Genomic DNA, 22418 nt, shown 5'->3' with positions numbered 1-22418 from the left:
TGATGGACGTTCCCCGGGGCCAATGGCAAGGTAGAAGGTTGGACTTGCCTTGCTTTGATTGACGTATCATCAACTCAATCAGCGTAAAGAGACTGTGAGCCACGACCTATCGGTTAGGGGGAGGTGGGCGGATAGCGCCTGTTTGTACTGATTGACGGTCGGTTTAACCACTCGGAAGCAGGTACCAGAACATTGGCCAATCCGTTAGCGGTAGACGAACTACTATTTTCGTCCTAGCCAATGGCGGCCAGGCAGCCGGCAACGATTGGCGTGCTACTTCACCAATTAGAGAACACGGTTTTCAAATCTGAATGCCACAGCATCCAATCACGAAGGGGGAGGCGGGCACTTCCACTCCCTTAGTGTGCGGGAACTGAAGTTTGGTTGATTTTCCTCCGGTTCTTTATTCGACTTAACAACAATCTAGATCGAAAACAAAACTCAAAACTCTCGCTTCCCACGAGTTTGCCGGCCCTTTTCTTTTTATAGTCAACATGCCGGGGTTGGGGCAGGGATGGGGAAGGTCATTTGACAGACAGCGAGGTCGAACCAATCAACTGCAGCGGACGGGGAAAAGTGGTCTGGCCGTTTTGAAAATGAAGTGAGTCCTATCTCTTGGTATTAAATTTTTTTTTTCTCCACACAAAGAATAGAAAATACTAACCCGCTTCCTTTCCGAAGGGAGAAAGGAAAAAAAAATGTAAAGTTAATTTGGACGAATTGGGACCTGACGTAAGTGACAGGTCACGTGGAGCCCTCGTCCCACGCAGTCTGGGAAATGTAGTTTTACTCTCATCCCAAGGGAACCCCATTACACTGATAGGGCTCGGAGTTGTCGTCATCCCTGGTTTTAGAATGAGACGCAGAACACATTGCTAAACTTTGCATACAACAAACACTTAGACTTCTAAGGATTGCAGTGGAACTTCTGAGGGGATAGAGAAATGGACAGAGCGCAGAGGAAACTTGAACAGTGAGACAAAAGTTGAAGGTGACACAGCGAGATCAGAATGGAGAAATTCAGCAGCCTCCATGGAGAGAAAAGTGCAGACTTCAAGTACGATACCAATTCGTTCTGAAGTAGTCCTACCAGATATGCAGTGTTAATGCGCTGTCTCTATAGACTTTGAGACCTACTATCCTCCAGTTCTCTGCTGGTTTCAGGTTACCAGCAATGCTCCACTTGACTCAGATCAGAAAGTATCAAAAACCTTTGGGATCATGGCCTTTACAAATAAAGGCATAGAATATAACAAAGTCAATTATTGATTAGGTATTTAGTCGTTTTACTTGTTCACAAACTGGCATCATGAAACAGGTCAGCACTTACTACCCATCCTTAGTTACCCTTTAAACTGTAATATTCTCTAAAGCAGGTGCAAAAAAAGGATGTTTCCAAGACTGGGAGTGTTCACTTTCCTACGTAGATTAAATGGTTGGATGCCGGTCTCCTTGTAGGGGGGGGAAAGAAAGGAGGTGAAATAACGAGTTAATAAAGCTACTCGAACTCATGAAATAGAGGAAAAACGGAAAGAAACCATTTCTAATCATATGCAAAATCTCAGTCATAGAGATGTACAGCATGGAAACAGACCCTTCAAACCACGCGTCCATGCTGACCAGACATCCTAACCTAATGAGAAGATTCCCTACAGTGTGGAAACAGGCTCTTCAGACCAACGAGTTCACAGCGACCCTCCAAAAGAGCAACCCACCAAAACCCATTCCCCTACATTTACCCCTTCACCTAACACTATGTGCAATTTAGCATAGCCAATTCATCTGACCAGCACATTTTTCTTTGGACTGTAGGAAGAAACCAGAGCACCCAGAGGAAACCCACACAGACAGGGAGAATACACAAACTCCACAGACAATTGCCTGAGGTGGGAATTGAACCTGGGTCTCTGGCGCTGAGAGGCAGCAATGTTAACAACTGTGCCACCCAATCTGGTCTAGTCTAATTTGCCAGCAGTTGGCCCATATCCCTTTAAATTCTTCTATTCATATACCTATCCAGATGCCATTTAAATGCAGTTATTGTACCAGCCTCCACCACTTCCTGTGGTAGCTCAACATTGTCTGAAAAACATCCTCCCATTCTCACCTTGAAGGTATATCCTCTAGTTCTGGACTTCCCCCACCCCAGGGCAAAAAAAATCCTTGTTTCTCCTATCCGTGCCCCTCATGATGTTATAAACCTTTATAAAGTCACCCCTCCACCTCTAACAATTCAGGGAAAACAGCCCCAGCCTATTCCATCTCTCCCGAGAGATCAAATCCTCCCATCCTTGTAAATCTTTGCTGAACCTTTGTAGGTTTCACAACATCTTTCTGATAGGAAGACCAGAAATGCATGCAATATTCCAAAAGTGGCCTAACCAATGTACTGTACAGGTACAACATGACCTCCCAACTCCTCTACTCAATGCTCTGACCAATGAAGGGAAATATACCAAATGCCTTCACTATCCTATGTAGCTGTGACTCTACTTTCAAGGAGCTATGAACCTGTATTCCAAGGTTTCTGTTCTGCAACACTCCCGAGGACCAGGGTGACATGGTGGCTCAGTGGTTAGCAATGCAGTCTCAAAGCACTAAGGACCTGGGTTTAATTCTAACCTCAGGCAACTGTGGAGTTTGCATTCTCCCCATGCCTGCTTGGGTTTCCTCCAGGTGCTCCAGTTTCCTCCCACAATCCAAAAACGTGCAGGTTAGGTGAACTGGCAATGTTAGATTGTCCATAGTGCCCAGGGATGCGTGAGTTAGGTACATTAGTCATGGGTAGATAGAGGATGGGTCTAGGTGGGATACTCTTTGGAGAGTCAGTGTGGACTTGTTGGGCTGAAGGGGCTATTTCCACACTGTAGGGATTCTATGACTTATCATTAAGTATTTAAATCCTGCTCAGATTTGCTTTTCCAAAATGCAGCACCTCACATTTATCTGAAACTCCATCTGCCACTCCTCAGCCAATTGGCCAATCTGATCATGGTCCTATTGTAATCAGAGGTAATCTTCACTGCCCACTACACATCCAATTTTGCTATCATATGCAAACTAACTATACCTTGTATGTTCATATCCAAATCATTTATATAAAATGAAGAAAAGTAACAGACCCACCACTGAACCTTGTGGCACACCACTAGTTAAAGGCCTCCAGTCTGAAAAGCAACCCTCCACCACTACCCTCTGTCTTCTACTTTTGAGCCAGTTCTGTATCCCAATGGCTAGTTCTTTGTGACTAAGTCATTTGTTGAAAACTGAGTGGTTACCAAGTTCAGAAGATTCAAATAATAAATTCGGGAAGTCAGTAAAATAAAGAGGCTGGATGTCTGTTTTAATTTTTTAGTTACAGGAAACAAATTTCACATGATTTTGCATTTACATTCCTGGAAGTGAAGTACTCAAACATAATTTGTATCCCAGGTGGAGTCAAGTCAATGACACTAAATTCTCTACAATCAGCTCTTTAAACTTTAAAGTATCTCTTTTGAAAGAGGGGTCCAGTATGTGCTACTTATGAATCATTGATTGGTTACGAGTATCTAGACTAAGGTCATTCACTGACCTGGATGAAGACCATTTAAAAGATGACAAAGCAAGCTTTTTCTTTAAAAAAGAAAAAAGATCAGAGCACAACATAAGATTAAGAAAACATTTAATAACAGGATGAGTTAAAAATCAGTGAGCATATTTTAATAACAATTTAAATTTGCTTGAGTGAATTTTCTGTATTTGAATGTTCAGATGTGGTTTTGAATAGCAATGGATTGGAGAAGCATTGACCAGAATTGTACAATCTGTCACTTGAAACTTACTGATAGACTTACCAGCACAGAATCAAAACCATTTCTCTTACAACATACTATGCAAAAAGTATAATCACTGCTAAAATGTAATGAAATGTATCTTATTACTGTACCGATTTGGTGTCAACAATTCCCTTCTGTAAATGACTTAGACATGCTTCAATTGGAAAACACCAATGCTTGTTGATACTTCGATTCTCTGGTAGGCATAGGCAGAAAGATGCTCTGGCAACAATACAGACTTTCATTCTTACCACTTAGCTACTGTCAAGGTGATTAGTACACCACCCTCACTTGGGGAAACAAGCTGCCTACAAAAGCTTTATATCAGAGAGAGGAAAGGAAATGTAAGTGGTTACATTGCTCATCACATTCTGGAAAAGCCAGCAAGGTTCTCTGTGGTGTCCTGGGTCAGCCATGGATTTTATTTTGTTATTCTACAAGAAATCTTGAGTAGGCTCCAGAGGCCTCTCACTGCAAGCATACTGCAAATAGAAAAGGTCACGTCATATTTTCTCAACTCAAAACAAAACAGTACTCCAATAAATTTTGGCAGTGCAGTGTTCCCATTGCAGCTAAACTGCCCCATTAAAAAAAAATGAGCTCACATGCAGTAAGCCATTTAATAAGCTTCACCCACAAAATCATTGCAGTTCAATAAAGCAAACAAAATTGAATCAAATTAGAAAGTTACAATATTTAGGAAGCCCAGCCATGAGTAGGGGGAGATGGGTCAGAGCATGGTCAGTACACTTATCTGGTCAAGATAACTGACTTCTTCAAAGTAATGGGTTCAATGGCAATAGCAGCAACAAAATATTAGATAATTCAGTGCAAGAACATGTTTAGCAAAAAAAAGTCAAGGAGCACAAAGACCACACACCTCATTTTGGCAGAGCAATGTGTGTACTTTATGGATTTATTATGCACATCCATTTACAGGTACTGTAACTCAGAAACCTACCACCAAATTTATTATATTCAGTACAATGGCCTTACAGATTGCTGTGCTAATTAGGGACTATCCAAAAATAATGTATAGTAAATCTATTTTTATCCAAAAGATTACATCAAAAAATCCAACAGCATCCAAACTGGCCAAAGCAGTGTCTAGGATTTGCACTACTTTCAGAATGAGATGGTCACTGATTTTCACTTATGGAGAATCTTCTTTCTACACCCTTCAAGAGATTACTTCAGTACACCTTTGGGATGCGATGGTGTGAGGACAGTGGATGAAGAGAAGTTTCTCCAATCAAATTTAAGCATTCAATTAAAAAACTGATTCCAATTCCAAGGTATGGCAGAACAAAATCACATGCAAGTGCAATGTTACCATTTCCAGAAAACTTAAAATTACATGTTTGAGAGAAAGTGGGTGTAAGTTCTAAATGGGGTTGTCTCCAAAAATGCAGAGGGGAAAATGTTTGTCTTTTTTCATGAAATGAAGTCATGAAAACTACCTTAGTAAATTGGTTGTTCAGTTGTGGTATCAGTGAACTTGGTTCTCTGTTGCAGTAAACAAAACATCAACTGATCATTCATCTCTTCATTACTTGAGAGATGTCACTGAAGCACAAGTCTGCCATATGGACACGGACAAGAATCTGACAAGAGGCATTTCTATCTTAAGCAAAGTAAGAGTACAATGTCAATGAAAATGACATTGTTGCTATCGGAGTAAATATACTCACATCTCAGTACTGCAAGATAAATACTGCAAGTTTGATATATTTTCAGTGCTTTCTCATTGTTGGCTCCTTCTCTAAACTCTCTCCTGCCTTGTGCAGTGCTTCAAAAATGAAAGATTTCCACAAAAAGCAAATATTCAGGATAATGGAAAATGATAAATTCCTTGGGAAACAGATTAACATCCTTACACTGAGCACTGGAATTGTATTTGATCCCTCCTTACTCAAGAACAGATGTGTAACCTATACCTATTAACTTAGTTTGTTTGCATAAGAAATTATGAAAGGCCCAAACACTGAGCTAAACTTTTAATTTGGTAATCCCCACACAGACAATTCAAAAAAAAATCAACGGCTTGATTAAAGATTAGTGTTGCAGAATCAATGATTATGAAAACAATATTGTGTTCAACCTCATTGAAATTTGGAACACTTTCACTTGAAATTGGTCACAAATTACTTGAGCAATTATAGCACTATTAGATTCCATGTGCAATAACACACAGTCTATCCAAAACGTACCTCAATTCAAACTTCAAAAGGCAATATTACAGGAAGGATCACTCTGCTCTCAAGCAGAAATCACACTTGCGAATTATTTTACCAATGTCCATGTACACAACTTAGCAAAAAGGGCATGCACTCTCAGCAATGCCAAGTTACTGCCAAGAAAAAGTGCTGCATTTGGACAGTGAGGAGAATTAGCAGAAATGCCTTCACCTTAACTAACCAGCTCAGTTGTACAGTTAGTCAAATGAACTGAAATCATCCTGGACATGCTTGGAAAGAAACTGAAAATTCACAACTGCAAGCTTTCCACCCTCCCACTTGGATAAGTGAGATTCCAATGCTTGTGGGAGTCCAGATGTGGTGCAGCATTACTATTGGCTAATGACTACCACGTGCTTAAAAAAAGTCAGTATTTTAACATTATCCTATAAAACAGCATTTATTTGCGGCCATTACAACTATCACATCTCACTGAAAATATACAAATCAGCAGGTCAGAAAGCAAAGAGTTTTAAGATATTAGATTGGTTCCAAAAGTACACTTGAAGACTGGTTAGGAACTCAAACCCCTGCAATCTAATTCTGTAAGTTTATGGGCAGGTACAGTGCCAAACTAGACAAAGTAGCGTCAACAATTACGACTCATGATAAAATTTTCATTTCAACAGAGCTAAAGGAATTGGGTATTTGGGAGAAGATGAAAGAACAAAATCCATAAAGAGCAAGCTGCAAAAATACCAATTTATGGTGAAAACCTTTTCGACAAGTTTCAGTAGTGGGCCAAGTGGGGTATGGATAAGAATAAAGAGTGGAAAACAAACAGGAAAAATCAAACTGATAGAAAAACCTGAATTGTGCCAGAGCTTCCCCCTCATTTACCTCACTGTTCATTTGCTCAACTATCTTGTTGAAAAGGAACAGTTTAAAAAATATTATTTTCTTTATTTGAGTCAGTGGGAAGGGGGATAGCAACATGAAAACTGCAGAATTAATATGGGTCACTATCACTAAAAAGCTGAAATTCATGTTGCTCCCCATAACACAGCAGGAATAAGTTCAAGATAAATGTTGTACAACAGGAACAATTCCTGCTTGTTTCCACACTCATTCCATCTCAAGTAAAAACAGCCTTGAGATAAAGAAACTGGAAGGTTTATTGCATTTTGCTGAATACAATAATTTGTTCAATGAATGTTTGGGGAAGTAATCTGACAATACAGGAAAGCTTATACTTAAAGCCAAAGCACTGAGTGCATAGGTCCCATTCCATCAGTTTGCCTTATTTACTACAATCCTCTTGGCTTCTATGTTGGGTATGCTTATATTAACTGAGCATTTTGACTTTAAAATTTAGCAAGTCTTAAATCCAATTGAAGATTACCAGGAATAATTTAATATTAAGAGTTTAGAGGACTTGTATCAATGAACTGGAATTTGTTTTGCTAAATAATATATCTTTTTTATAAAGTACATTTCAATTTAGATTACAGTCCTTGCTGAAAATGTACAATAACCTGGTCTATTTAGTGTTTGGTCAGTGTGATGTGTAGGGTTCTCTTTTGCACACAACAGTTGTCTCACGAAATCCTCTAAAAGTTCAACTCTCTGTAATTCCAGTGACGATGGTCTCTCTTTAGAAATCGCAAGTGTTGCCCAAACAAAATTATGACAGGAAACAGCTCAATCTTCCCACTGTTTTCAATTTGTACTCGAGTCATCTTTCTTCTGTAATTAAAAAAAAAATCAAAAACAAGCACTACAGTAAATTAATTTCAAACTTTTCACACATGTGGTACTGGATGAGTAGCCCAGCAATATAAGAGGAGCTAGTCATCAATTTGGGACTACAAAAGCTGTCAAGAGCATCAAAATACTTTCACTAACATTCCTTTAGGGAAGGAAGCCTGTCTGCTTTTCTCAGTTTGTAATTCCATTCCAAGGCTTACCCGATGGACTTTCCAACTCAGATACAGAGTCACTCTTCAGTTGTAATTCGTTAAGTGTTTCAAGGACAAGCATGCCCAGAACCTGGGCATGCAAAAAGATTATACCACCCTGGTCAGTAATGCCAACCAAGAACACTATCAGAAAAAGCTTGTATTATAACTGGGGCTGCTTTCCCTGGAGCTTCAGAGGCTGAGGGGTGACCTTATAGAGCTTTACAAAATTATGAGGGGCATGGTTAGGGTAAATAGACAAAGTCTTTTCCCTGGAGTCGGGGAATCCAGAACTACAGGGCATAGGTTTAGGGTGAGAGGGGAAAGATATAAAAGAGACCTAAGAGGCAAATGTTTTCACACAGAGGGTGGTACGTATATGAAATGAACTGCCAGAGGATGTGGTGGAGGCTGGTACAATTGCAACATTTAAGAGGCATTTGGATGGGTATATGAATAGGAAGGGTTTGGAGGGATATGGGCCAGGTACTGGCGGGTGACTCTATAACACCAGGAACAGGAGTCAACTCATGTCATTGATCAGATAATTTTAACCATAATTTTAACTGTGGTGGATTTTCTATTTAAATACCACTTTTGAGACCTATCCTCAAATCGATCATTTCAAAAACTATTTTTCTTAGCTCTGCATCCCAGAGAGCAAGGATCTCAACTGCGTTCCACACAAAATCGCAGCAGTAAATTAATGAGATTCAAGGACATTACTATTCCGGAGGAGTCCACCTTCCTTTCCCAAACAAAATAATGTAGAAGACAAAGTTATCAGTGTGATCTTCACTGGTTTTGTTGTTAACATTGAAGTCTAAATGGCACACACATCCATTCCCCCCAACATTACAGTCTTTCATCAACTTACTTCAACCTGCTCAGCACTTGGTTTCTCTGGTGCGCCTTTGTCCATTCTCTGCTCCACCTCATCATCCTCTTCTTCCTCCTCCTCCTCCTCCTGGTTTGCATTTTCTGCAGCATCATGAGTATCACTCTTCTGTTTCTCTTCATCTGCAACATTGAAGTGATTGGCAATATTAACTTGAAAGGAATTTAACCAGAGTAACTAGAATGCAGATGATGAATACAAGAGTTTACAGCCACCATTTTGGGCTAGGTGCTTTCCAAGTTTCCAACTTCAACACTGACTTTAATTATATAGCACTCTTTATAATCAAGAATTTCTAATCTGTTGATAAGAAATATATATCAACAGATATTTCTTACACAGCAAGGACCAATACCCAGCAATGACGACTGGATAACCTGTTTCCCTTCAAATACCAAAAGCCATTGGCTGAGGGATAAATATTGCCAGAGGATGTCAAAAGGAAACTCCCAATTCTTCAAAAGGCTCAGAAGTCACTCACTTGTCTTTTCTTCCCCTTCCTCCTTTTTCAGCTCATCATCCTCCTTCTGCTCTTCTTCCTCCTCTCCATCTTCCTCCTTCACATCAGGCTGTGGGGCATCAGTCTTCTTGTACTCAGCAGCAGGATCTTTCTGGAAGAAACAAAAACACCACTTTCAATAACTCACTTTAAATAACTCTAACAAGCATTTTCTTAAACTAATTAGACCTTCATGTGCCATGTTTCAAAGATTCAGCCACCATGGGGAGCCACAGAGAATTCAACGCCAGGACATGAACTGTACCCAGTTGCATAACTCCACAGGAGCGCCTGGGAATCACTGCTTTCATTGCAGAGAATCAAGGAGGAAATTCAAGAGTTCCAGTCCCGTCAGAACAGCCACCAACAGCAGTGTGATGAAAATCTGGAATGCTCAAGCGGTCACAGTTGAGTGAGCCAGAAGCCACTTGAAGACCATGGTGCTAGAGAGGATGAGAGTTGGGGATGAATTTGAAACAGATGAGAATTTGTAAAGTCAAAGTTTGACCTTAACTAGTAGGCAACATTGGTCAGCAAGATCTGGGGAAATAAGCAAACAGGACATGTTGCAATGTCAAACAAGCAACCGTTTTGGATGAATACAGTTTATGACATGCAGATTATAAGAGACCAGCTTGAACGCACAGGATTAGTCAAGTCAGCAAGTAACAGAGACACAATGGCAAGTTGGAACAGAAAGGTTAGAGAAATGGAAACCAATAATTCTCTGATGCCATGGTCATGCAGTCAGATGCTCATCTCAATAATGACAAAGGTTGCAAACAATCTCAGATTGCTGCCAGGGACAGGAATGGAGTTAGTAACCAAGGAGTGAAGTTTGGAAAAGGAACCAGAGAAAAAGAGGGATTTTCAGTTTATCTAGAATCTAATACTGGATAAGCAGTCTTACAACTTAAGAGACAGTAGAAGAATCAAGAAAGATGGTGGCAAATAAAGGTGGGTATCATCAGCCTACATGTGAAAAGGACTATTGCACCTTTGGATGCTGTCAAGGGAAGGGAAGAGAAACTGGAAGGGACCAAGGATAGATCCCTGGGCAACACCAGAGACAGTGATTCAGCACAGAAGAGAAACCATTGAAAGTGATTCCCTGGTTATGGTTAGATGGATATAAATGGAAGCAGTTGCATAAAGACCTACCCAGCTGAACAAGAGTGAATAAGAGTGTGGAATATTCAGTGTAAAAGACAGTCTCTCTTTTCCATTGGCTAACCCATATAAGATGTCAAGTGTGGCTTAGAGAAGAACCACTTAATATTTTAGTAGGAGGTGAAAACCAGACTGGAGGCATTTAAATATGGGCTTCAGGAAGGAAAAATGGATTCAGATTGAGAAGTAATTTATTAAATTTGGCAGTTATTTTGTATTATAGCTGCAGTTCTTCAGTTTAATGTTTCCACCACTGGTTCTCAGAAATATTGGCTCTTTTGAGTGAGGTGTGGGGGAGAAAAAAAAAAGAGAGGGAGGGGGAGGGGGAGGGAGGGACAGGGAGGGAGAGGGAGGTGGGGGGAGGGAGAGGGAGGGAGAGGGTGGGAGGCAGTATTCAGGGATATGGTCAGTTTCTCTCATGCCCTGACTAAAGACACATGTTGCTCATTATATTATATGGGGAGACCATCCAGTCCTTGAACCACTTAAATGTAACAAGTTTGCAAATACAGGACTCAACATCCACAGAAGCCAAGTTTAGGAAAGATGTTCCTACCTTTCCAGTACAGCAGAATACAATGACCAGGAACACAGGTAGGGCAATGATGAGGATATAGACAATCCAAAGCCATGGGCGTTCCTCAGCTGCTGACATCAATTGCCCAACTACTCCAGACTGTAATCCAAATGCACAAGTTAAAACTGGTATAGAGGCTTTTTTTTCCAAAATGCAATTATGACTGAAATACTCAAAGGACTGGTGAATCAACTAATATTCTGGAGCTACATTCAGGCCAGAAAGGTAAGGCAGGCATTTTCACCTCCCAAAGATGAAAAGAACTACAGTGATTACACAGACACCATTTAGCTATGTTTTTAAATATTCCAGATATTTTGAAGATGGAGTTCAAATGTCACAACCTGACATGGTGGGATTCAAACCCATGCCCCTAGAAAATTAGCCTGGTATCCTGGATGATTAGTCCAGTCTCATTACCATCACATCACAGGCTCCTCTGGTTCACTGCTGCCTTATTATATCAACAAGGAATAATCGCTGGCTCTAATCCTGTTTTTTAAAGTAGTGGTTTCTACAATACCTGCTTCTGAATAATAAGTCATTACAGTTGCTACAGTTATGGGTCTTTCATATTCCCATTTGGAATAAACTCATTGCTTCGACACTGCAGCATGGTTACAGAAAAAAGGAGTGCTGAGTGTAAAAGAAAAAGCAACCTCCGTGTACTTCACAGCCAGAAGATTTCAGTGTAGTCACTACTGCAATGTAGGAAATGCAGCTTTCAACATGCTTCCACAAGAAGCAATGCAATGGAAACTTCAAAATTGCAGATTTTATTAAGAGATGTTAGCCGGGGCACAAGTTTTGGCCAGGACACCTCACTTGTTCCTCTTCAATATAATGGCTCGCAGAAGTGTGGGTTCAGGCCTTATATCAGCTGAAAGGTAAATCTCTGCTAGAACAACACATGTTCAAAAATTAGGAGTTATACCTTTCAAGGATGAAATTAGGAAATATTTCTACCTGCAAGAGTGGTAAAATTTTGGAACTCCTCCATAAACAGGTCTGAGAGACAACAACTCTAATGGAATGAGGTCCTAGATTGAGCAAGATCGCATTGAACCATGGAACAAGTTAAAGGGTCTTACCCGACTTTCCTATTTTCTAAAGCTGAAGAACGTCAGGGATATGAAAACCATCCTAGACTTTATCCTTACCTCCGCACTCCCCTCAGCTGTTCTCTTCAGACCCCAGCCATCACTTGCCCACTGGTCAACCACTGCTTTGTCAGAGCAAACAATGAAGTTGTCAAAGAAGATGTCAGATGACATTGACCACAGCTCCAGACCAATAGCACTGATAGCAGTCATCTTGAATGGGTGCAAGTCCTCAAAATAGTCCGGGTTGGGAATCTTCCTTGGTTTCCAAACTCCCTAAAATTAAGACTGAGTGTTAAATCTTTCACAAAATTTAGTGTGATAAAAGTCAACATTGGGATGAGATTCCATCATGACATAGTAAACTGTTGCATTTTGAATTCAAAACTAGGTTCAAATCTATAACTTGTGTAGTTCTTTTTTTTTATTACTCGCAAAATGTAAACTAGTCACAACTCAGTCTACAGACCTAAAGGCTATTCAGCCCATTGACCTAATGCAATTTGAAGGGAGAGTACCCAATATGTGTTTAGCACTTTCCATCCCTCACACCTTGACTCATGAGGTTTCTAACAATAACTGGCCCATGACAGCCGTATTTATTTTTGAGCTAACTTGTACAGATATGATTACACATCTCTGGCACAGACAGGACTCCTGGTCCAAAAGAAAGATAAATTACAACTATACCTTAAATTGATCATTTTTATTGTCCGAACTGTGAGCCCGCATTCTCAATATTTTCTAATCAACTTGTTCAGAGCTGTAATGACATACCACTGGACCAGGTAGGTATTTAACCTAGACCTCCTAGTCCACAGATGACAACCATGCCACCAAATGCACAAGAGCTGAGGCAAACCAGCGGTGTCAACAGTCCATTATCCAGGTGAATACAATCACTGACAAGCTGAATTGACCTCCAACTGACAGGCAGGTATGCAAATACAGTGTCTACCCATCTGGTGTATCACGGAGTTCAATGTAGGGCTATGTGGAAAGAAGAGGGGCTAGCCAAAGGGGTATTTTACACAACCCCTCACACTCCCAAGGTAGGGACCAAATCCAGTCCAAGGGGTCTTTTCCATTCACCCAGTCATGCACAAGTTTAACATTTGATCCTAATAAAACACATGTTTTACATTCCCTCAGTACTGCTCAAAATTGTCAGCCTCGATAATATAGGCAAATGTGCTTGGGAGGGGCAATCAAATTTATGACTTTCAGATTAGGAACAAGGGAACTGCTCACCAAACCAGCTGACAGCTTACACAAATGCTTGAAGAGTCAGTCTCATTTGGTCTTTGAGGGATCAAAGGGTTCAAAACCTTTCCTTTCTCAAGGCAAATAGCGACCTACTGATACTAGGCATATTCAAAACAGACATTTTCAAATAATTTTTTTGGGGCATTACGGGAATCAAGTGTAATAATAGAAGAATCTACTACAGTTTGCTGTCGAAGATAAAACTCTCCTTATTAGGCAACTTTACTCCTAAAGTTCCCAGCTCAGTGACAGCAGGAATAAGTGGTCAAGGGATGGACAGTAAATCCAATGGGAATAATAAATTCCAGAAATTAGTGTCAGACCATAGAATGACAAGAAAACTTAAATGATACCAAATATAAAAAGGAGGAAGAATAACAAAGCAATCAACATTTGTTGTTTAATCAAAGCAACATTACCTGGTAGTTGGGGTTATCAATCATTGGAGCCTTCCATTTACCCTTGTAATCTGGGTTATCAATCATCGGAACTTTCCAAGGCCCACATCCAGGAGCACTTTCACACAAGGGATTTGCTACTTGTGGAGCCTCCCATTCACCATCCATATCTTCATCCCTACAAAAAAAAAGGGAGGGGGAGACACAGACAGACAATGAGAAAAATATCACTGCCAAAGGCTTCACTGGGGTTTTCACAACCAAAACTTTGCACCAGCCAATTTTAGGGGGGGCAGTTTCAATACTTTAGAAGCCCGAATTACGCCAGAATGATGGACATTCAGAATCTCCAATAGCGCAGCCCACAAAAACCATGACATTTGAAGTTAACATACCAATTGGCCCAACCAATCAGCAGCATCTTCTCATGCTGTGACAAGCCTGATTTCTTGCATTCTAGCCCTGATGCAAGGCAAAATAACTGGTTCTTTGTAGCCATATTTAAATTTTGTGCTATGATTATTTATCTGGCCCTCAAAAAAAAGGGTAACAAATACTTCACATCTTTCAAGCCCCCATGTCAACACCATTAATTGACATCCACACCTCACATGCCCTTCCCTCATCCCCCAGAGGGGCACAAACTAGCCATGATTTATTTTGTGAATGGAAGAACTGTGGATGTACTACTTACACCTTCGAAGGCAGCTGAATTAAGAAGCTGAACCTACCAGTCATCTGGTTTTTCTGCATCAGGGTCAGAGATATATTCAGGCTCAGAATCAAGCCAACCTTCAGGCTTGACTGCATTTTCATCAGGAATTTTAGCAGGAGCATCCTCATCCCTGAAACAGAGGAACATTAGAAATTATTAATCCTTCCAAAATGTGACTTTGTTAACGTCTTACCTCATGACCATAGGAAACCCTGATGATGGGGGTCAGTATCCGAATACTATTGGGGAGATAAAAATCAGTTAACAGCATGGAAAAAGGCCCTTCAGCCCATTTGCCCCACACCAGCCATCAAACATTTATTCTCATGTCATTTTCTGCACTCAGCCCATTATGTTGTATGCTTTGATATTTTAAGTCTTCATTTAAATAGTTTTGCCATGTCTTGAGGGTTCCCATTTCTACCTTCAGTGAGTTCCAGATACTCTCTCACCTTATGATTGGAAAAGAATTCCTCAAATTCCCTCTAAATGCTCTACACCTTGCTTATTCATCAGTCTAAGGGGAAAGATTTACCCCGGGAACACATAGCTTAAGTATGAACCTTTCAGTCTTCTCTGCCCATGAAAAACAATCCAAGTCTACTTATTCTCTCTTCATAGACAGTGATCTGAGGAAGACAAACCCAGTCTTCATTTAAGCATTCCAGGATAGTATTTTAAATGCCTGCAGAGTGGGTGAGGAGGGAGGGTTGGAGAAGTAGGGAATCACAGAGGTTGAGGGGGAAGACAGACTAGGATGAACAAGGAAGGGAGACAGAGGGGTAAGGAGATTCGGAGTGGAGGAAAACAGGAAAAGGGGTCTTTCTCTCAAACTGGAGTTGCAGAGAATGGTCAGTGGCACAGTCGGGGTTTTAACAGTGAGGCATAGGGAGCGTGTTGTGCAAGTGTTTTTGCATTGACAGCATGAACATTTATGCATTGTTGATAAATATTTCCCTCTTAGAACCAACGATGCAAATCTGTAATCAGAAAGACAGACTCACCTTTAACAATCCCAAGGCACTCAAAAGCTAATGAGATATTTTAAATGTTATCACTGTTACAATGCAGGATATATAGCATGCAGTATGCACAGAAAGGCTCCCCAAGGAACAACATGACAGTGTGCAGACTAAGTCTTAGTTTCACTCTATACACAAAATATGTAACAATAATGTAACTCTTCCCCATCTCTGCTCCACTCTCATCCATGGATTATTTGTTTAATCCTCAGGAATGGTGCTCGGACATAAAACATTGACTGCTTTCCACAAGGGTGCTTTCCACATACCCAAAGAACTACTGTTCACAGATACATCAAGATATAAAAGTTGCCTCCTTCAAATATTTTTTAAAATGGAAAACCGTGAGCAAAGTGAAAGTGAGGACAGCAGATGCTGGAGATTAAAGTAGAGAATGTGGTGCTGGATAAACACAGATCAGGCAGCATCCAAGGGGCAGAAAAATTGACTGTTCGGACATAAGTCCTTCATCAGGAAGGAGGAGGGGAGCCTCGGGGCTGGAAAATAAATGGGAAGGGGTGGGGTTGCAGATAAGGTTCTGTCCTTGAAGGGGTGGGGCTCAACAGCAGAAGTGCAGGAAGTGGATGAGATGTGCTGGAGGGCATCAACCACGTGAGGGAGGAAATTGCGATCTTTAAAGGAGGCCATCTGTTCTATGGTGGAACTGGTCCTCCTGGGAGCAGATGCGGCGGAGGCAGAGGAATTGGGAATAAGGGATGGCATTTTTGCAGGAGGCAGGGTGGGAGGAAGCGTCATCCAGGTAGCTGCTGGAGTTGGTGGGTTTGTAGAAGATGTCAGCGTTGAGTCGGTCACTGTTGATGGAATTGGAGAGGTCCAGGAAGGTGTTGGAGATGGTCCAGGTGAACTTAAGGTTGGGGTGGAATGTGTTGGTGAAGTTGACGAACTGTTCAACCTTCAAGTGGGAGCACGAGGTGGTGCCGATGTAGTCATCAATGTAGCAGAGGGAAAGGCAGGGAGTGGTGCCGGTGTAACTGTGGAAGATAGAACTGTTCCACTTAGCTGGAAAAGAGACAGGTGAAGATGGGGCCCATGGTGACCCCTTTCACCTGGGAGAAAGTGGGAGGATTCAAAGAGAGAAATTAACAGGGTCTGCTACATCCTCAACCTTGCAGCTCAGCACCACCCTCATGACTTGTCCATCTTCCTTCCCACCTATCCACTCCACCCTCCCCCTCCAAACTATCATTAACCTCCACCTCCATCCACTTTGCCCCCACCCCCATTTATCTCTCCAGCCCCAAGGCTCCCAGCCTCATTCCTGATAAAGGGCTTTTGCCTGAAATGTCAACTTTCCTGCTCCTTAGATGCTGCCTGACCTTCTGTGCTTTTCCAGCACCACAATCAACTGAGTATTTGCCAAGTGCTGCCTCCAAAAGCAATGTGAACAGATTCAATAGTAACTTTCAAATCAGAATGGGATAAGTAGTAGAAATTGAAGGGCAGTGACTGAAAATAGCAGAGCTAGAATCATGGCTGTAACTACAAAGATGCAGAAGTGAATGAGCCTCAACAAACTGCAGCCATTCCAGAGAGAGATGCATATATTAATCAAGCCTTAGATAATACCAGGGTCCTGGTGACTATATAAACTATTTCTTATTGTGTCTTCAGATCTTATTGAGCAATATACCAGTCCAGCAACTCAAAGAACAAAGGAAACAAAGTAATAACAGTTCCACAGGCAACAGTTAGCCTCATTTATAATTATCTAAGCCCACAGAATAACTCATCTTTGAATCTAAAATGAAATTAAATTTAAATGCACATCTGCTGCACCACAGAAAAAATTGTGAAATTAAGAATCAGCCACAATAGATTGTGTTTTATGAAGTGGAGAAGCAATGAAACAAATGGTCTGTGCTGTAATCCACAGAAGAGGATGAAAGTGTAGAGGATGCACAAGAATAATTTCAGACAAAACATGGAACAAGCTACAGTAAATGTTAGTTATCAGTCTAGGCAGAGATCAAAAGGTATTCAAAAGGACCTTCATTGCACAGCAGAAAGTTTGAAGTGTTCAGATAATGTATTTTTAAATATTACCTTTAAATAAGGCTCGATAGTCATACAAATCCAGAATATACATAAACCAATGAGATACCAGAAATAAACAGGCCTGCATTTTTATACCATCTTAGGGCACCCCAAAGTGCTTTGCAGCAACCAATATGCTGAAGTATAGTCACCACAGTCCCAGAGGACCATAAGCTTCACTCTCAGAGAGCTGACCGGTGCAGAGTTTAACCTCAGAGTCACCATGCCTCAAATAAATAGGGACAAGATTGAAAATGTGGGACCTTCATGATAACTTCAGTCAGTATGGAAACTGAAATCAATCCTGTTGATCAGAAACCAGCCAACTGCTCCCCACAGGAACAGGAGTAGGCCATTTTACTCGTCGAACCCGTCCTACCATACAATAAGAACATGGCTGATCTGCTTATGGTTTCAGGTCCACTTTCCTGCCTGTATCCCCACAACACCAATAACCTTCGACTCCCTTCTCAATCGAAATGTATCTTTGGGTTGGTGATGTCATTTCCTGTGGCGAGTGTGTGAAGCAATGAGGGTTGGGGGAAAAGTGTGTGTAATTTGGAAACGAGCAGCACGGTGGCTCAGTGGTTAGCCTCTCAGCGCCAGAGACCCGGGTTCGATTCCCCCCTCTGGCAACTGTCTATGCGGAGTTTGCACATTCTGCCTGTGTCTGCGTGGGTTTCCTCTGGGTGCTTTGGTTTCCTTCCACACTCCAAAGATGTGCAGGCCAGGTGAATTGGCCATGTGTTAGGTGCATTAGTCAGGTGTAAGTTTAGGGAGGGGAACGGGTCTGGGTGGGTTACTCTTCGGAAGGTCTGTATGAACCTGTTGGGTTGAAGAACCTATTTCCACACTGTATCTAATCTAAAAAACTGAAATGGAATTTTAGTGAGTGAGAGGTGAATGTGACTTTGTGTCAATTACAATATCACCAAGAGAGTATGGGTAAGCACATACTTATGGTATAGAATGGAAGATAGAGGTCAGTCAGTAAAGCACCGGAAGGAGGCTGGAGATAAGAGAATGGATGAGGGTCTTATTTTTTTGGATACAGACTAAACATTGAGAACATAAAGGCTTTCAAAAAGGGGAGAAGGTGCAAGTGTAGCTGTAGAACAACTAGTGAAGGTAACTGATGCATGAGACAAAGTTACTTTTTGAGGACAGTTGAACTAGCATCAATTAGAATGTGTTGGGACAGCTCAATGATTCTGTACAGTCAGGTTACATTTTAACCAATTTTAGAGGGGAGTCCAACAAAGAAGCAAGGATACCCACAGAGATTAGTTAGTTCATTCTTTCTGAACAGTTGTTCTCCAATTTTCTATTGAAACAGCTGAGCATCACTTAGAGATTTTTAAAGAAATGATACTAAAAAGGTAAACAATCAGAAAGACTCTGTGTCTGACCAAGAAACTCGAAGTACAAACTGATCACCACTGTGCAGGTAACATCAAGGCATCAGCAAGGAATTAAAAAGGTTATTTATAAAACCAGTCCATCTAGTTTTGTGATTTGGACTGGCAATTCTGAACGGTGTTCCCCTGGCTACCACTGTCCATTCATTCGTATTTTGTCTGCTTTTACCCTGTGCATGCATGGGAGTTTTAAAAAGGAAAAAGTTTTGACTTCTGAATGAGAACTCCTGTTCTTTTACTGTCTTGTTCAAGTTAAACATGTTACAACAAATAGTTATTGTTGTGGTTCTGTTCGCCGAGCTGGAAGTTTTTGCTGCAAACGTTTCGTTCCCTGGCTAGGGAACATCAGTGCTATCGGAGCCTCCTGTGAAGCGCTGCTTTGATGTTTCTTCTGGTATTTATAGTGGTTTGTTCTTGCCGCTTCCGGGTGTCAGTTTCAGCTGTAGTAGTTTGCATGTGGGGTCCAGGTCCATGTGTCTGTTAATGGAGTTTGTGGATGAATGCCATGCCTCTAGGAATTCTCTGGCTGTTCTCTGTCTGGCTTGTCCTATGATGGTAGTGTTTTCCCAGTCAAATTCATGTTCCTGGTTGTCTGAGTGTATGGCTACTAGGGATAGCTAGTCGTGTCGTTTTGTGGCTAGCTGATGTTCATGGATGCGGATTGTTAGCGGTCTTCCTGTTTGTCCTATATAGTGTTTTGTGCAGTCCTTGCATGGTATTTTGTAAACTACATTAGTTTGGCTCGTGCTGGCTATTGGGTCCTTTGTTCTAGTGAGTTGTTGTCTGAGTGTGGAAGTTGGCTTGTGTGCTGTTATGAGTCCTAAGGGTCGCAGTAGTCTGGCTGTCAGTTCTGAGACGCTCCTGACGTATGGTAGTGTGGCTAGTCCTTTTGGTTGTGGCAAGTCCTCGTTCCGTGGTCTATCTCTTAGGCATCTGGTGATAAAGTTGCGTGGGTATCCGTTTTTGGCGAATACCTTGTATAGATGTTCCTCTTCCTCTTTTCGCAGTTCTGGTGTACTGCAGTGTGTTGTGGCTCTTTTGAATAGTGTCCTGATGCAGCTTCGTTTGTGTGTGTTGGGGTGGTTACTTTCATAGTTTAGGACTTGGTCTGTGTGTGTTAGTTTCCTGTGTATCCTTGTGGTGAATTCTCCGTTGGGTGTTCTCTCTACTAACACGTCTAGGAATGGGAGTTGGCTATCCTTTTCCTCTTCTCTCGTGAATGGGATTCCTGTGAGTGTGGCGTTGATGATTCGGTGTGTTTTTTCTATTTCTGTGTTTTTGATGATTACAAAGGTGTCATCGACGTATCTGATCCAGAGTTTGGGTTGGATTTGTGGTAGGGCTGTATGTTCTAACCTTTGCATAACTACCTCTGCTATGAGTCCCGAGATTGGTGATCCCATGGGTGTTCCGTTGATTTGTTCGTATATCTGATTGTTGAATGTAAAGTGTGTGGTGAGGCACAGGTCTAGTAGTTTAAGTATGCCGTCCTTGTTGATAGGTTCGGCCTCCTGTGTTCTGTTATGTATGTCCAGTAGGTTGGCTATTGTTTCTCTGGCTAGGGTTTTGTCAATTGATGTGAACAGTGCCGTCACGTCGAAGGAGATCATGGTTTCTTCTTTGTCTATGTGTGTATTCCTGATGATGTCCAAGAATTCCTGTGTTGATTGTATGGAGTGTTTGGATCCGCTGACTAGGTGTTTCAGTTTTTGTAGTAGTTCTTTGGCCAGTTTGTATGCTGGTGTCCCTGGTAGTGATACTATGGGTCTGAGTGGGATGTCTGGTTTGTGTACTTTGGGTAGTCCGTAGAATCTGGGGGTGTTGTTGCTTTCAGGTTTCATTCTTTGCTGGTCCGCTTTGGTTATCTGTCCTACCACCAGAACTGCGAAAAGAGGAAGAGGAACACCTATACAAGGTATTCGCCAAAAACGGATACCCACGCAACGTTATCACCAGATGCCTAAGAGATAGACCACGGAACGAGGACTTGCCACAACCAAAAGGACTAGCCACACTACCATACGTCAGGAGCGTCTCAGAACTGACAGCCAGACTACTGCGACCCTTAGGACTCATAACGGCACACAAACCAACAGCCACGCTCACAACAACTCACTAGAACAAAAGGACCCAATAGCCAGCACGAGCCAAACTAATGTAGTTTACAAAATACCATGCAAGGACTGCACAAAACACTATATAGGACAAACAGGAAGACCGCTAACAATCCGCATCCATGAACATCAGCTAGCCACAAAACGACACGACCAGCTATCCCTAGTAGCCATACACTCAGACAACCAGGAACATGAATTTGACTGGGAAAACACCACTATCATAGGACAAGCCAGACAGAGAACAGCCAGGGAATTCCTAGAGGCATGGCATTCATCCACAAACTCCATTAACAGACACATGGACCTGGACCCCATATACAAACCACTACAGCCGAAACTGACACCCGGAAGCGGCAAGAACATCCATCAACAGACACATCGACCTGGACCCCACATACAAACTACTACAGCTGAAACTGACACCCGGAAGCGGCAAGAACAAACCACTATAAATACTGGAAGAAACATCAAAGCAGCGCTTCACAGGAGGCTCCAAGAGCATTGATGATGTTCCCTAGCCAGGGAACAAAACGTTTGCAGCAAAAACTTCCAGCTCGGCGAACAGAACCACAACAACGGACACCCGAGCTACAAATCTTCAACCAGACTTTAAATAGTTATTGTTACCGATACTGAAATAACCTGGTGAGATTTACTTTTATTCTTGGAAGCTGTCCGAGGCAAATTGGGATTTTTGTTATTTCGATTAAATTTTAATATCTACGATGATTCCAGGAATAGATGAATTTGATTTCCAGTATCTACCTCAGCAAGTCAGGATAAGCAGATGAACTATGATGGAGTAGAAAAAGACAGTGTTATAGAAACTGAAGCAAGACATCAACATTATGAACAGCCTGGCTTGAAACACACGGCAAGACCTGAACTCATGATATCCCAATCAGAGGTCATCAACCAACTACATTACTCACCAGTCATCAGGTTTGACTGCATCAGGGTCAGCAATTTTGGGTCTCTCATCCCAGTCTTCTGGTTTCTGGTCATCTGGATCTTCAATATCTTTTGGAGGATTGACAGGAGGAGTCATGTCTTCAAGAAGGCTGCCACTGTTGACCATAGTCTGGTCAATCAAGATTTGAAAGGTGTTGTCAGGGTTAAGCACTACAATAGGGAGAGAAAAGGTTTAGTTTAATAAACAATTAACATACCTTACATCAATACAAGTGGATGTAAAAGACGCCCATTTCCTGGGAACAATCTCCCAGCACT

At 41.6% G+C, this 22418-nt stretch overlaps 1 protein-coding gene across 2 annotated transcripts in view; it reads right to left on the bottom strand.

The window, feature by feature from the left end:
• Positions 1-3647: 3647 nt before the first annotated feature.
• Positions 3648-22418, bottom strand: part of canx (calnexin) — a 49469-nt gene continuing 30698 nt past the window's right edge. For both annotated transcript variants that reach the window (XM_060837400.1, XM_060837399.1), the window contains exons 8-15: positions 22121-22310; positions 14593-14706; positions 13883-14039; positions 12258-12473; positions 11077-11196; positions 9333-9462; positions 8831-8973; positions 3648-7741 (exon numbers count right to left, since the gene is read on the bottom strand). In XM_060837400.1, coding sequence (XP_060693383.1) covers positions 7715-7741; positions 8831-8973; positions 9333-9462; positions 11077-11196; positions 12258-12473; positions 13883-14039; positions 14593-14706; positions 22121-22310 — 1097 coding nt within the window. In that variant the 3' untranslated portion in view covers positions 3648-7714. The remainder of the gene's footprint in view (positions 7742-8830; positions 8974-9332; positions 9463-11076; positions 11197-12257; positions 12474-13882; positions 14040-14592; positions 14707-22120; positions 22311-22418) is intronic.

Source organism: Hemiscyllium ocellatum, chromosome 16 (assembly GCF_020745735.1).
Source record: "Hemiscyllium ocellatum isolate sHemOce1 chromosome 16, sHemOce1.pat.X.cur, whole genome shotgun sequence".
NCBI classification, from domain to species: Eukaryota; Metazoa; Chordata; class Chondrichthyes; order Orectolobiformes; family Hemiscylliidae; genus Hemiscyllium; species Hemiscyllium ocellatum.
This window is presented reverse-complemented; position numbering and strand designations above follow the sequence as displayed.